At 41.8% G+C, this 17,052-nt stretch overlaps 1 protein-coding gene across 11 annotated transcripts in view; it reads right to left on the bottom strand.

Annotated features, from left to right (window-relative positions):
• Window positions 1-17,052, bottom strand: part of DMD (dystrophin) — a 2,044,659-nt gene that overhangs the window by 1,716,254 nt on the left and 311,353 nt on the right. The window contains exon 1 of one of the 11 annotated variants that reach the window (XM_045000964.1): window positions 251-286. The exons of the other annotated variants lie outside the window; for them this stretch is intronic. Coding sequence (XP_044856899.1) covers window positions 251-269 — 19 coding nt within the window. The 5' untranslated portion in view covers window positions 270-286. Of the gene's footprint in view, window positions 1-250; window positions 287-17,052 lie in introns of those variants that run through there. 11 annotated transcript variants of the gene reach the window in all.

Here is a 17,052-nt window from a genome sequence, read left to right as displayed (position 1 = left end):
AGCTGCATTTAAAGGTTAGTTCTCAATGTTCTGCATTGACTGATAGCTTTCAGAAGCACAGTTCTGCCTTCAACTTAGAAATCTCTTTATTCTAAGTCCCACAAAATGCTATGCCTGTAGACAAAGTGATATAGTATTTCAAAAATATCCCAAGAGACAGCAAACTGATCTAACTGCTATCTTTAGGGATTATATTGTTAATGTTTATTCTTCTGAATATTTGTGGTATTTATCCATAGCTTTTACTCACCAGATGAGTCACCAGACATTTCAAATACTGCAGAGTCTTGCTACCTTCATAGGAAAGCTTTTTGTTGATTTCCCAGTTGGTACTTCTCTCTAACACATTCTACTGAGTGCAAAAAACCTGGAGGGAGACTCCTAGCCAAGTGCAGGACATGCAATCACATAATCTACGTCCATCTTTACAGGCACAGAAAAGAAGCACGATCTTTTTAGAAGTCCACAGGAGTGTTACATTCAATTTTGCTGTCCTAAACAATAGTGAGGTACTCTCCATGGATATACATCCAGTGTGTGTTGCAAACTCTCCCCTCTCACAGCAATGGTTCCTTCCTCCACAGTCTCAATCTACCTGATTACGTTCTCTGTTCTAATCAGTAATCTTACTTTCCGTAGCAATAGCTGGACCTCCTGTTTCATAGATGATTTTTGTACAGCAGACAGAAGCAGCAAAGCAATAGTACTCTGCAGGAACTAGGACAATGGAATAACATTTTGAAAAACTATTTTTGTCTGCTCTTCATTTAAATACTAATACCGTGGTATATATGAATGTGTGTCTGAGAGAGAGAGAGAAAGAAAAAGAGAGATTACTACTACTACTTTTACAATCTTGTTGGAAGTACACTTGAATTCCTCAAGAAATCCTACCTGGTGACTCAATATTAACTTCCCTCAAATTATATCAAAGCTTCCAGCATTTCCCCTTGAAATCCATACCAGCAGGTATTGTTACACTTATGCCTAATAGTATTTTATTCCTACTTTTGACAACTACTAGAAGGCAACAGAGTAGTAAAGCTATGGATTTGTTTGCGCCTTCCTTCTCCTCCTCCCCTTTATTTTATAAAAAGGACACAAATGTTAGCTAGTCATTTGAAAACTGTGTATCTTTCACTGAACTTAATCTGTATACTTGCTTAAGCAATGCAAGGTTAGTCCTGGAAGATTTTCCTATGCAGGAGTACAACCAAAAAAAAATCTTAAAAACAAAAATCTTTAATTCCTTTAAAACAATCTTCAGTCTGATTTTTTAAGCACTACATTACAATACACTCAAGAGTCTCCAGCTAGACGAGTTTATTACTTAAACTATTGGTTCTGAAAAACACTGGAGAAAGTGTTTCTTTTATAAATCAAGAAGATTTATACTGTTACTGAAGCACTTGCAAGGTGACAAATATAGACACGTTTTAGTTATTTGTTTATTGAGATTAATGGGTTCTGGCCAGAGTATAGAAATTTTAGATCAATTTAAGACCTGGTTATAAGCCTGGGAACTTGACTAGGAAGTAGGCCAGATTCTGGTGGTCCTGCCTGTGGCTGTTTGTGAGCCACAAACTATTTGAGCATCCTCCTGCCATAGGAAAACATCTCCCTTCTCCCAGCATAGAGGGCATATCACAGGTGTGGTCAGAGTCCTGTTGCACCTTCTGGCTGGTGGAGTAGCCTCTTGGGGGCCTTCAGTCAGATTGCAATTTACAGCTTTTACCCCCTGTAGCGGGGCAGTTACCCCGCTCCTGAGAGAAAAGGCTAGGCTGACTGGGAAAGAAGCCACAGCTGGGGTCATGCCACAATCAGGCCACAGCTGGCCCTATAAAAGGGCTGTGAGCCAGGGGCTGAGTCAGTCTCTCTCTAGGTGTGGAGAGAGAAGGACCTGGCTGTCTGGGAGAAAAAGGTACCTGAACTGGAGCAGTGCTGGGGAATAGGGCAAGAGAGCTGGGAAGCTCCAGCCTGGTAAACCCTCAGGCTGCAGGCCTTATGCAAGGCCTAAAGAAAGTACTGGGGTTAGGCAGAGGCAGCTGGTCCAAACCCCCTTTGCCAGTGATGAGTGGTTACAGACTGCAGTCTTCCCCAGTCAGCGGGGGCTAGGTGATGACTGGCAAGGTGGGGATAGGGGTTTGGGGGTTCCCCTGGGAGGGGAGATCCAGAGCAGGGGTACTGCAGGGGCAGATTCCTGAGGTAAAGGGCACCGGGGTCTGGGTGGGACACAGGGCCTGAGGCAGGTGAGCCACTTGCTTCCAGAGAGTGCACTGGGCTGAAGTCAAGCTAATTCCCAGGAGCACCAGCAGGAGGTGCCACACCAGTGAGTCTCATTTCGCTACACCCTCATTGTGTCCTGCACTGAGAATAGCTTGGCCAAACCCAAAGATCTAGCCCAGGGATCGGCAACCTTTGGCATATGTCTCATCAGGGAAATCCACTAGCGAGTCGGGCTGGTTTGTTTACCTGCAGCTTCTGCAGGTACGGCCAATCGCAGCTCCCACTGGCTGCGGTTTGCAGTTCCAGGCCAATGGGGGCTGCGGGAAGCAGCAGCCAGCACATCCCAAGGCAATTCAGGAATGTGGAAACATCCATTTCTAAAGATTCACTTTTCCCAGGAAATGTGCAACACAGTTTAAAAGGAAGAACACTTGAGCTCTTTTTGTTAAAGGTAACTGGACCCAAATTTGGCATAATTTAAGAATCTCATTAAGTTTTTGAATTGCTCTTTCCCCAAAAGTAAGACTAAAAGTTTACATAATTTAAAATTGTAGATCAGGAAGCCCAATTGTAAACACTTCTGGGCACTGATTCCCTTCATGGGTATTTGTAAGCATAGAGTGGCGGACATCAACTGTGCCAATCTGCTCTGTTCTTATGAGCTTGTAGAAACATACAGAAGTTTGCAAGAACCCTGTTCTCTTAAATGTTTGAAGAGCAAGGTAATTTTCTATAATCCCATCTGCTTTTCAGATTGGAGCAGTCAAGCAGAACGGAAGGATAGCACTCTCTCAATATATGTTTAATAAATTATGACAGCTAGACATGCCATGACCTCTTCGTTTGTATAGAGCGCACACCCCCTTCTCCTACTCTTCATCTGTTTGTCTTTTCAGACTGCACGCACCCAACACAGAAACTTTGCCTGTTTCATTGTTTGATAAGTGCCAAATACATCTTGGATGCACCTGAAAGAAATAATTGTTACTAATAATTATTAACAGATTTTGAGCATTTTAGAGCAGTTATTTTTATTTTTTATTTGTATCATGGTAACACATAGAAGCCTCAATCAGCAACAATGTCCCATTAAGTTAGACACTGTATAAACACAGGGAGACATGATCCTTACCCTGAAGGTCTTGAAAACTCAAATGAATGTGTTGTCACATTCTAGGGAAAGAGTTGTCTAACTAACTTGGTTAGACAAACTGATGATTCCAAATAACTGTGGTTTTCACATCTGTATTTCATTTAAGATAGTTAAAAAATCTATTTAATATTTAAGAGGAGGTAAAAAATCAAATAAAGCATGATCTATCCATCATTTTAGCAGAAATTGTTCTTGAACAGCAATCTAATGGGCTTGGGGCGGGAGGGGGGAGTGTCCAATTTTATAAGGAATCTTGCTGGGCCTATTTAGGGTAAAATAGGAGGGCATTGTTTACCTGTGGCTTGCATCCTGCTTGCAATTATAAAAGCTTTAGTATTGGATCTCAGGAAGAGATAGAGCTAGCAGGAGTTTGCCTAGAGAGGCATTCCCCGGCAGTAATTTCCTGTGTAGGGTCTTTGTCTAGAGAGCCATTCCCCCAAAGTCTTGTTTACCTAGTACAGGGACTTATTTATGGTAAAATATAATTTGACCAATTTTAAAGGTACAGTCTATTTATATACCATTTGTGACACCTTTTTACATGAAATAAACATTTCAGTACAGAATAGACAAAGCCTGGGGACTGCCTAGTTACCCTGAGCCACAACACTTATAATACTGATTTATAAATAATTACATATAATGTAACTATGGCTTTAGATGTGTAAACAAAGTCATTTTTAAAGGAGGTGCTATAATTAATTATCTAAAGTAGAGGCCAGCGAGGTGACTCAGTATAAGAATTTAAATCCTTATATTGATCTTTTGTTCCTTAGGTCATGAGTAGTTAGGATAATTGAGGAGATGAGGCTGGAAGCTCTAGTGGGGAATAAAAGTTTACGTAGGGAACATAAATAGCTCTTACTAGCTTTTTAGTGAGAGGATCAGCTTTCTAAAAGGAAACTTGCTACATTCTTCTCTGCTTGCAAGCAGGGGCGGCTCTAGGATTTTGGCCGCCCCAAGCAGGGCGGCACGCCGCGGAGGGCGCTCTGCCGGTCGCCGGTCTCGCGGCTCTGGTGCACCTCCTGCAGACGTGCCTGCTGAGGGTCCGCTGCGGATGCTCCACCGGAGCCGCGGGAGCAGCGGACCTTCCGCAGGCATGCCTGCGGGAGGTCCACCAGGGCCGCCGGCCGCCCTCCCGCGGGACGCCGCCCCAAGCGCGCGCTTGGCGCGCTGGGGTCTGGAGCCAGCCCTGCTTGCAAGCTGTTACAGCTACTGATTAAGTCTAATAGAGGAATATATAAATGTCCTTTCAGGTTGAGGTGATTTTTGATAATCTGAAATGAAGAAGAAACTAGACCCAAAGCAAGCAAAAAATAAGTTTTCAAAAAAGACAAGTTGTGAAAATCCAGCATAAAATCCTGGCTCCCCTGAAGTCAATGGCAAAACTCCTATTGACTTAATTGGAGGCAGAATTTCACATCAGGATCGATGCTGGGCCCTAAATTGACTCTTATTGCTGCTACACTCTGGAGGACCAAACTCCGTCACTCTTATTGTGATCAGGAGGTCTTGTTAGACACACACAGTATTATGAATATCATGTGCATATTCTCCTACAAAACATGGACACAGCTATTTTACATTTTTGTAGTATAAATAATTTTAAATCTGCTTTTTGTTCTAGTTTCCATCATTTGTCTCTGACTGCCTCTTTTATAGAGTCACTCGAGTGATATCCGAGTCTGGTACAGTAGTACACATTTCTTCAAGCGAAACTCATTTGTTTCCTCAGAAGTCAATGGCACCATTGCTTTTTACAGAGCCTGGTGTTATGTGCCAATGATTTCTTTGATGGCTGCTGAATCCAATGTGCGAGTGACAATCCCATCCAGAGGTAGGGCACACCCATGCACTAGCAATGCTCTGAATATGAGCAGCAGATTCTTTCCTTCTCTGACGTTGGTCATCACAAAGTTTGATCCAGTCCACCTCGCAATGCCTTGCTCCATCTACAAGCTGACTCCGCCAACCAGAAAAGCATTCTCCACTCCTTTCCAAATCATCTTTGCAAGCATCCTGAAATCTGTGCAGCAGTCTGCCTCTCTTTCAATACTCTTCTCGAGCTTCAGAGTACAGAACACTCTTCGGGATTCTGCATTCGCTTGACATGTCCAAACCACCTAAATCTTTTCTTACTAATCAACATTCCCATGAATGACATACCAGCATAATTTAACACTTCCACATTTGTCACCCTGTCTTGCCATCTTATTCAAAGACTTTTATGCAAACATCTGATACGAAAAAACTGTTTAGTCTTTTTGTATATTTGACGTTAAATCATCCAGGTTTCTGAGCCATACCAAAGAGTAGATAAAAGATGTCTCATAAATACAGATTTTCACTTTAGTTGACAATTTGTTATTGTTCCAGGCTCTGTCTTGCAAAAGACCAAAGTTCCTGGCTGCTTTGGTGATTCAACTAGTAAGTTGATCTATATTGTTGGTAACAGTAGAGCCAATGTAGCAAAATTGGTCAATGTCGTCTAGACAAATACCATCCAAGGTGATATCTGGAGCTGGTTCTGAAGAGCCTTGGTGCATAACAGTCTTCAAGTTTATTGCTTGCCCAAGATTTTGCATATATTAGAAAAATTGGTAATAGCATTGATGCTCTACATCATCTTATGAGCCACAAAGGCTGCATGATCTGCAAGAAACAGGTCCCTATGATGATCTCCTTCACCTTCATCTTAGCTCTTAAGCTTGCAATGTTAAAGAGACCTCCACCATGTCTAGCGCTATGACAGACACTTTCTCGAACATCACAGAATGTATGTTGAAGCCGGAATGAGAAGTAAATATTAAACAATGTAGGAGCCTATATGCAGCCTTGCTTCACTCCATTGTTGGTGTTAAACAAGTCAAACTGTTGGTTTTTATACATTAAAATTGCCTTCATGCCATTGTGTAAGGATTTCACAAGATTTAGCAATATAGACGGACAACCAAGCTTCTTCAGAACAATGTAAATCCCTGACTGACTAATCGTGTCAAAGGCTTTTGTTAAATCTATAAAAGCCACGTATAGTGGAATACACTTCTCTCTGCACTTTTTCTGCAGTTGTCTTAAAGAGAAGACCTTGTCTATTGTGGACCTTCCCAAGAGGAACCCACACTGGCTCTCGAGATAGATTCTTGTAGCAAAAGTTTGAAGTTTAGATAAAAATGTGGTTTAAGATTTCCCCCAGGATGTTAAGAAGAGATATAAGTCTGTGATTATTATAATAACTTCTGTTTCCTTTGTTTCTATAGAGTTGGATGAAACAAGCATCCTTAAAAATCTTGCTAGTTTCTTCCTTCCAACAGAGTAGCAATACTTCATGCAATTTTTGCAGCAAGACTTGTTTGCACATTTGTAGACTTCAGCAGATAAGCAGTCAGATTCTGAAGCTTTGTTGTTGGGAATCTTTTTGATGCTTTGTTCAAGTTCCTCTAGTGTAGATTTGACATCTAGTGAAGTCATAACTTCAAACTCAGACAATTTGTCTAACATATGTTGGTCTACTATAGACTTCCTTGAGTATACCATTCCATAGTGCTCAATCCACTTCTTCAGTTGCTTCCCTTTATCAGTTGATCTGTCTTGTTCTTTATCAGTCCAATGGCTTTTCTAATGCCCTCATACAACCGTCTACTGTCACCTGCATCAGCCACCTATTGGATACCATTGTGGAAACCCAGCCAAAATTCTTGAGCACACCTCCTGGAAGCTATTTGAACAACCTTACAAGAGTCTCAAGTTGTTGAGTGAACAGTAGTAGAAGTAGACTTGTAGGTTATCAGAGATGTTTCCTCTCAATGAGTGACAGCAGTATCTCCAAATGGTCTATGAACCAGTCAACATTTTTCTTAGTACTCTTTCCAAAACTCGATTGCTGCATTGTACATACTTGTCTTTAGAACTTCCCATGCATCTGAAGCAGTTCCATTCATTCCAGCTGTATTTACTACTTCATTAAAAAGCAATTTCTTGACAAGATCATTGATTTGGCGAAAGTCAATACGAGATTGTACAGCAGTTTTATTACAGTGGATCTTCTTAGCTTGACATTTCACCTTTCAGCAGACAAGAGAGTGGTCTGTATCATGGTCTGTGCTTTGGAAGGATTGTGAATGTAAGATATCTTTCAAATATGTACATCTTGTCATGACCAAATCCAGCTGGTACCAGCGCTTAGACCTCTGGTGTCTCCATGATGTTCTTCTGATATTACCAGCAAAGAAGGTGTTTGTCACTGATAAGCCTTCACTAGCACTGAGTCGAGGACTCTGACCATTGTCATTCATACATCCAATGTCATGCTCACCCAGAAACCCAGGCCACATCTCAGCATTGGACCCAACTCTTTCATTGACATCTCCAAGTACTAGTGTAGCAGGGTGGACCCTGCTCCTGCTGAGAGGGGTTTAAAAAGTGGCCTGGCAGGGCTTGAGAGCTGCTGCTTTAGGCTGGGCTGATTAGGGAAGTGGCTGCAGCTGGGGGCCACGCCCCAAACTGAGGAACAGGGCCTTATAAGAAGGCAGGGAAGCCAGAAGCCAGACAGTCTCTCTTTGGCTGTAGAGAGAGATGGGCCTGGCTGCTTAGGAAATGAGACAAGGTACCTAGGGTGAAGCAGGGCTGGGGACAGGCTAAGGAGCTGGGAAGCTCTGGCCTGGAAAGCCCCAGGCTGCGGCCTAGCAGAGGGCTAAAGGTACTGGGGGTTGCAGAGGGCAGCCCAGGGGTAGGCCAAAGCAGCAGGTCCAAACCCTCCTTGCCAGTGATGAGTAGGCTGATACTGCAGTCTGCCCCAGGATGTGGGGCTAGACAATGACTGACAGTAGCCATATACTGAGGCAAGGTGGAGATAGAGGGTGGGGGTTCCCTAAGGAGGGGAGACCCTAAGAGAAAGGGGTTACTGCCAGGGGGTAGCACCCCATGTGAAAGGGCACCGGGTCCAGGGAGGGACACGGGGGCCAGAGGACAGGTGGATCACCAGCCTGCTGAGGGCGCTCCGAATGCTGGAACAGAGCTAATTCCCGGAGTCACCAGCAGGAGGCGCCGTGGGGGTGAGTCCGACCTGTTACAACTAGGATGGGTTCCTTCCATGGAATCCTGCCAATCATCTCTTCTAGTTGTTGATAAAAACCATCCTTCTCCTCACCACTAGTCTGAAGAGTTGGAGCATAGATACTGATGAGGTTGATGAATCCCTTCTATAAACTAACTCAAAGTGTCATGATACATAAAGACACTGCAATCAGAGCTTCACACAATGACATAGGTTCATTTCTGATAGTAAAACCTACACTATACTTTCTTTCTTCTTCAGGTTTGCCATGCCAGTAAATGATGTAGCCCTCCTCCCTCATGAAGCCTGTATATGAAGCCGAGTTTCCAAAAGAGCTGAAATATCAATTCTAAAACACTCAAGTTTGTTACTCAACACCACCATTTTCCTCAAATGCGAATTCAAGTCAAAGTTGTATCCAGGGTTCAAATGCTGAATATTCTAGCAAGCAATTCTGTTTATAAAACCAGTTGCGGTAGGATGTAAACAATGAGGTGGGGCTTGTTTGACCCACCTTTTCTAGGGCCACCGTCACATGAGGCAAGCAGGCCACCCCTATAAAGGGCTGTTTGGAAATCTTGGTAGCTACCCCAGGGCTTTTATGCTTCTCTCAGGTCTCTGTGACCATCTTGCCACGCCCTTCAGGGCATACGCCTAGGCAAATTTATGGAGGAGCAAAGGCTGCCATAGACCTGTAGTCCCCTCTTTAGACCATTGAACCAGAATCCAAATGCCAGAGAGTCTGGATGCTCAGTGACACAGATGTTGTAGTTTCTTCCAGAGATCAACCTAGCAGCACTCACCTCAGAAGTGCAAGTTAACATAATTGTTTCACTTTTTTTTCCACTTCCACTCTCTGCCTTAAAACCAAAAGGAAAAAATATTGCTAATGTTATCATATTTTACTCCCTAAAGGAATCTTTCACATCCCCAGAATTGTGCTCCATGCATCAATTAGGAGTCATTCTATTTGTGTACGTTGGTGTACTTCCTAATTTAAAAGTCAAAATATTGATTCTACTATAACTGAGCATACCAGAAAGGTGTCCATACACTCTAATATATTGTTTGTCTATTCACCTGAGGTAGACAACCAACACTGCACTCATTCAGCTACATGGATATTATATACACCTATATTACAATTTTTTTTACTATTTCTATAGTTTCACTGCTGTATATAGATATGCTACATGTTATCTTATTGACAAGTTTTTAATGTGATTCACATGGTAAGCTCCCTGAATATATCAACTGTATATTAACAAAATAAAAGAAATTTACAAGCTCAATTCATACATGGAATTTTAGGAGAGAGGAAGTGATGAAAACACTTTAGCTAAGGAGTCAAAGATTTGCTAACATTCTATCACCCCAGATATTCACTAAATTACAATATAACTCCACTTTAATGAAGTGTAGTTAAACAACTTCGGGTGAGGTTTCTCAAGGATGCACAGAGACAGCTATTGTATTGGTTTGGTGCACATTGGCAGAGAAAGAAAAGGAGCATTCTGCCCTGGAAGAGTGCCAGAGATGGCTGCAGCCTCCCAATTCAATGGGTGCACTACACTAAACTGCTGAGGGGGCACTGACTACCTACAATAGTGTCCTCTGCCCTCACACTGCAACCGTAATCCCAGCCCAGGGTGTTCATGAGACCCTGGAGGGGAGGTTGGAGACCCTCCCCTCACTCAGTAGCAGTGGATATTGATCCGCAGGGCTGGGCCCAGCCCCCTGCTCCAGGCATTTCGACCTTGCGCGCAGAATCATAGCACCACTCAGGTTTGAAGTGCATGTTTGCATGTTTTGCACCCTTCATTTTATGATTTCTGTGAGTGCAATGGAATCCACTAACCCATGCTAAAGCCACCTCTGAAGAGTGCACATGGTGCAGTTAAGCTTTGAACATAAGAATTATATATATAAAATCTACACACACCCACCCCTCTACCCCGATATAACATGACCTGATATAACACAAAATCAGATATAACATGGTAAAGCAGCGCTCCGGGGGGGCAGGGCTGTGCACTCCAGCAGACCAAAGCAAGTTCAATATAATGCAGTTTCACCTATAATGTGGTAAGATTTTTTGGCTCCCAAGGTCAGCATTATATCAGGGTAGACGTGTGTGTATACATAAAAGAGATAGAGAAGACTGTTGTGATGAAGAAATGCTACTAAATCTGTATCTCCGAACAATCGCACTCCTATAGAATACCCAGACTTTCCGAGATACCTTTGCAGCTATTAAACCACAAAAAAGAAACATCTGTAGACAAATACATTAGGAGGCCACAGAGTAAAGATATTATTGCCCACTAAAGGCAATTATTTCTTGTTATCTTATAAATGGCAGTCATTGTTTTATTATAACCTGTACAGTATTTTTGCTCTAAATTAATGTTTGTACAATGCTTTGAAAATATAACTATGAAAGTTATATGGCAAGAATTACAGCATGTTCAGTTTCAGTTTTTCCAGTTATAATTTTTTTCCATTTTAGCTCCCACAGTATTCTTGCCAGCAAGTTAAAGAAGTATGGGCTGGATGAATGGACTATAAGGTGGATAGAAAGCTGGCTAGATCGTCGGGCTCAACGGGTAGTGATCAATGGCTCCATGTCTAGTTAGCACTAGTTTCAAGTGGAGTGCCCCAAGGGTCGGTCCTGGGGCCGGTTTTGTTCAATATCTTCATTAATGATCTGGAGGATGGCGTGGACTGCACTCTCAGCAAGTTTGCAGATGACACTAAACTGGGAGGAGTGGTAGATATGCTGGAGGTAGGGATAGGATACAGAGGGACCTAGACAAATTAGAGGATTGGGCCAAAAGAAACCTGATGAGGTTTAACAAGGATATGTGCAGAGTCCTGCACTTAGGAAGGAAGAATCCCATGCATTGCTACAGACTAGGGACCGAATGGCTAGGAAGCAGTTCTGCAGAATAGGACCCAGGGGTTACAGTGGATGAGAAGCTGGATATGAGTCAACAGTGTGCCCTTGTTGCCAAGAAGGCTAATGGCAGTTTGGGCTGTATAAGTAGGGGCATTGCAAGCAGATCGAGGGACATGATCATTCCCCTCTATTCGACATTGGTGAGGCCTCATCTGGAGTACTGTGTCCAGTTTTGGGCCCCACACTACAAGAAGGATGTGGAAAAATTGGAAAGAGTCCAGCGGAGGGCAACAAAAATGACTAGGGCCTGGAGCACATGACTTATGAGGAGAGACTGAGGGAACTGGGATTGTTTAGTCTGCAGAAGAGAAGAACGAGGGGGGATTTGATAGCTGCTTTCAACTACCTGAAAGGGGGTTCCAAAGAGGATGGATCTAGACTGTTCTCAGTGGTACCTGATGACAGAACAAGGAATAATGGTCTCAAGTTTCAGTGGGGGAAGTTTAGGATGGATATTAGGAAAAACTTTTTCACTAGGAGGGTGGTGAAGCACTGGAATGGGTTACATAGGGAGGTGGTGGAATCTCCTTCCTTAGAGGTTTTTAAGGTCAGGCTTGACAAAGCTCTGGCTGGGATAATTTAGTTGGGAATTGGTCCTGCTTTGAGGAGGGGGTTGGACTAGATGACCTCCTGAGGTCCCTTCCAACCCTGATATTCTATGATTCTATGAATCAAATGCAGAACTAACAACCTTTAGCAGAGCTCCAGTCATATGTGACCCATATAAATGAAGATTCTTCTCAGTTTTTGATACCGTAGGGGGACAGCTACCCCACTCTGGCATGTAAGGAGTTAAAGCAAGCCAGAGAGGCTGCACAGGGCCCCAGCCAATCCTGGAAGGGCTTATTGGGAGCCAATCAAGTGGAGCCTTGAAAGCAGTCAATCAGGGCCAGGCTGGGTCCTATAAGAAGGCTGCAGAGCCCAAATGAGCGCAGACTCTCCTTGGAGGGCAAAGGGAGAAGAACTCTTTCTAAGAAAGAGAGAGAAGAAGAAAAGAAAAAATAAAAAGTACCTAAGACAGAGCAGGGCTGGGCAGGGTCAGCAGAGCTCTAGGCTGATGACTGCCAGACTGGGGCCCTGACACACAAGGGCAGAGAAGGTGCTAGGGCTACGGGGAAATGGCCCAGGGAAGCAGGCAGTAGAGGAATGTTGGAGGAGGGCAGTAAGTGGCTGCCACTAAAGGATCCCTAGGTCGGGGCCCAGAATAGTGGGTGGGCCTGGGCCTTCTCTCTTCCTCCCCCCCGCCACTTGCCAGTAATGAGAGGGGCAAAGCCAGACTGCAGTTTGCCCTTGGAGGAAGGGGCTAGACTGATGACTGTAGTGAGCCATTGACACGAGTGATAGAACCAGAAGCTGCTGGTCCCCCAGAATGTATGGGAGAGCGAGCGGAGTACGCACAGCTGGAGGGCAGTGTCCAGAAGTGGATGCCATGGTCTGGGAGTGATGGGGGTCTGACGGTGAGGAGGTGGAGACCGAGACAGTAACGGAGGGCAAGACACCACTAGTGAAGGCATGCTGCTGAAAGAGTTAATTCCCTAACCAACTAGGAAGAGGCTGGACTGTGGTGAGTCCAGCACTGTTACAGTTACCTACATTCACTAAGAATTTCATTTTTAATTAGAACATTGCTGGGCATCCTTCCTTGAGCACCGATTGGATTTAAAATAGTTTACTTTTAATGCCACACATTTCAAAGGTTCCAGGTTTCAGTTAAAGACTGGAAAAGAGTTTGTACTTCTGTCTTCAAGAGTTATGTTTACTGAAATCTGATTATCTGTTAAGAATAAAGGGCCACATTTTCAAATATATTTAAGTTCCTTAAGACATAGATAGGCGTCTAGTGGAATTTTTCAAAAATACCTCAGTGTCTAACTCCTATTGAAATCAATGGGAGCTAATCACCAGGCACTTTTGAAAATCCCACTAGATGGCTATCTGCAGCATCTTTAGGTTCCTAAATTCCTTTAAAAATCTGGTCCGATGTTATTATACACAGAATCAATTATGAGATTTCAAAAGGCATTTCAGCCCTCATTTGGTAATACATTAGCAGATTTCCCAATTTGTTTTTTGAGCTGTAAAATGATGCCCTTTGCAATTGTATTTTGTGCAGTTGTCTAAGGAAACAGGGTAACACAATTTGCAAAAGAAACAGTTATCTGGCAAATCTTTTATAAGTGCACATACCTACTGTTTCAGATTATTTTAAAATTTCATAAATGAAAAACATTGTTTAAAAAAAACCCGAAGAGTTATGTTTGAAAGTGTTTCCGCATTCATTCTTCCCTAGAAAAGGAGCTGTAGATTGTGGCCAGGTAAGTACAAATAAATAAAATTTACTAACCTCATAACTGTGGGTACTTTTTTTTTTTTGCTTTCATTCCTTTTTTATACTTTTTCATTCCCTTCTTTCCCTTTCTCCTTCTTCTCTTTCCTATCTTTATTTCACTGTATCTCTGATCTCTTTCCTCCTTGCCATGATGTTTCCATTGATTTTTATTCTCTCTCTTCCCCCTCTCCCCAAACCTTGTGATTCTTTGGCAACAAAAAAACTCAAATTTCCTTTTTTTAAAAAAAGGTTATTTTTCTCTTCCCATTTCCTGATTCTGTTGCTTCCTCTCTCTTCTGCCATCCTTGTTCATTCTGTGTTCCTGAGCTTGCCTACAACTCTTTTCAGAACACAATTAACCAGACATTGGAATTTTGTCCAGGACATCAGAGTTAAAAGTCCTATCCCCTCCTTTTCAATAATAAAAATAAAAATAACCATAGTGTCAATGACTAAAACCAGTCAGAAGCACATTTCCAATAGCACAGTGCTGATCCATGCTGGAGCGGTTCACTATCGAGTCAAAAATTACTGAATCAATAATACTACTGCCTATGGCTTCTAGGTTTTTTAAAAAGTTCTTTCATCTAGGAACTGATTGGGTCTAGTATTGCTTAGTTTGTGAGAAATGATGTGATCACCCTTCCTAATATACATCTCACTGATAAGGTTTAATTAAATTAAACTGACCACAAAGATTACTGTAAATTTAACTGCTGTACCTCAGACATCCTGATAATCATTTGACACAGACCAGTCAACATGAGGTTTCCAAATATAACCGTTATGATGCTCAATTACATGTCTTCCTCCCTCTGCCCAGATCAAATGTGTTATTACAGTTTGCATCAGAATGTCTGTTGGGAGCCAAACATTATCTGAAGAAATAAAGTTTGGAGTCTTCTCACAGAAAGAAGCATCAAGCATGTTCAACATGATAAAACAAACTGCCATATCATTTGAAATGTGCACTACAAAGTACCCATCAGTTCAGCTATATTTACACAAAGAAAAATCAATACAGACACTGGATCTGAATCAAAGTGAGGGAAAGGTTTAAGAATAAGACAGAATGCTAAACTATATTAGCACTAATGTTATTTTGAGTAAAGTAACTGTGATTAAAGCATTTCTCCCTCTCATTCATTTTTTTTCTTTTTCTTTTCAGAAAATGGGTATAGTTATTTTTCTGGTACAAGACAACAGGCTTTTTAAAATACTTGCATACTTCTGATCTGGAGCTTTAGGCAAAATAATGATTCCTTATTCAATGGAAATTAATTATCTTCAAAAGTTAAAATATGAGAGGAATGGATGAAATAAGAGTGAATTCCATAGACTTCATATTCACCGAGACCCTGATAATTGCAGTCAATAAGGTTTTATCATCGTACTCCATATGAGTAGAAACTAGGCCTAATGTCTCTGCCTCTTTCATTTCTCTTCAGAAACTGTGTCTTTGGAAAAAAGGGCACAGAATCTGCCAAAGAAACCCTCAGTACTATCTGCCTAAAAAGAACAAAACTCAAACTCTGTGACAGGTTAGTTGGTTGGTTTGTGTAGTATATTATTCATATTCACACTGTCCCTAAGTTTCCTGCCTATGTGATTGTGGGAAAACTAAGAAGTTCCGAACTAAGCTTTGCTATTAAGCCATACAAGTTCTTAATGCCATTTTGCATGTAAGTCTAATGGGTCATTTTCTAAGTGGAACAGCACATACCAATGAGTGTTATTTAAAACAGCTCACATCTCAAGTGTTAAAGGGGATTTCCACTTAATTCTTGAAATTAAATATACCTCTTGGTATGGAATGGCCACACAACAACTACACAACATGTTCTATGTTGTTCCTTTACATGGGGTCAGGATAGAGAAACTTATCAAATGGGGTATTAGATATTTGAACTCAGAATCTTGAGAAAAATATTTAGATTAATTGATTGGTAGATTTGTTTGATGTGGGGGGGGAGTTGGTTGGTTTCATTTAAATAGAATACCAATAAGATATTCCTGCTTAAAACGATTACACTGAGATATTGATTCCTAGGTTAATGTTACAGATATATCCTTGGTTTAATATCATCGTCAGTAGCATCCATCCTGGAGCACACTCCCTAAGTAAAATGCAGTATCTTACCACAAATCTCTTGCTCATCATTGGATTTTGAAATTCAGTGCAATAAATTAAATGAGAATCACAAAACCCTGCATATATGTAAATTGAGACCCAAAGTACCAGGAAGAGAGGGGCCTTATTCCATTTAGGATTTCGTGGCTTTGCTTGCTAGTTCATCTAAAATAGCAACTTAAAATATGAATTGATCTGAGCCTTCGCCCAAAGATCAAATGAAAATGTTTTTGAAGCAGCTTCTTTATTATAGATCCATCTGAAATGGTGAAATAGTGCAAAAAAGGCTTGTAGTATTTCTAGATACAAGTATCACCAGTTATCTTGAGAAACTATTCTCATAAGAGTGTCAGCCCAATTTTGCAGGCCCAAGAAATCCAGATAAGCATTAATATTTCAAGTGCTTAGCTGAACCTTTTTAAAGATTATTCATCAAAGAAGCCTCAATCCAGCAAGCTGCTCCAGGTTTCATGCACCCACACAGAGCCCTACTGACTTCAGCTCCATATTGGTGCAGCGGTCTGCCTAAACAAAACAATCTGTGGGATCACGGCCGAGGAAATTAAATCAACACCCTACAGGGCTCCAGTCCAAAGCTCACTGAAATCAAAGAATGATTTAGTCTGGAAAATGTGCTTTACATTGAGAGCCTGTCATAAATAAACAGATCAGGGTTAAGGTCTCTTTTCCCTGGAAATGGTTAACAAGCTCAGTAACCTGAGAAACACCTGACCAGAGGACCAATCAAGGGACAGGATAATTTCAAATCTCTGTGGAGGGAAGCCTTTGTCTGTGTTCCTTGTTGGCTCTGCGTTCTCTTTTTGGATCTCAGAGAGGCCAGACATGTCTCCAAGTTCTCCTGGAGTAGTTCCTACTATTCAATAGTGAGTATTAATTAGAAAGGCAGATTAGTCTTATAATTTGATTTCTAAATTTGCAATTGTGTGTTTGCTGAAGGAAATTCTTTATTCCTGTTTGCTGTTACTTTGCTTTTACTGAGAAAGAAAGGAGGGGGGATTCTCTCCAGAGATTAATAAATTTAGACCCTGTGTATTGTTCCATCTTGGATTACAGAGGCAAGTTACTTTCTTTTTATTTTTTAATAAATCTTTTCTGTTAAGAACTTGGTTGATCTTTCCTTGGGTGGATTCTCAGGGAAAGGGGAGGAGGGAGGCATCCCTCTGTAGTTGGATCCCGGTAT

This window comes from Mauremys mutica, chromosome 1 (genome assembly GCF_020497125.1).
Source record: "Mauremys mutica isolate MM-2020 ecotype Southern chromosome 1, ASM2049712v1, whole genome shotgun sequence".
Lineage (NCBI taxonomy): Eukaryota > Metazoa > Chordata > Testudines > Geoemydidae > Mauremys > Mauremys mutica.
Note: the sequence above shows the minus strand (reverse complement) of the source record. Positions and strands in the feature narration are given on the sequence as shown.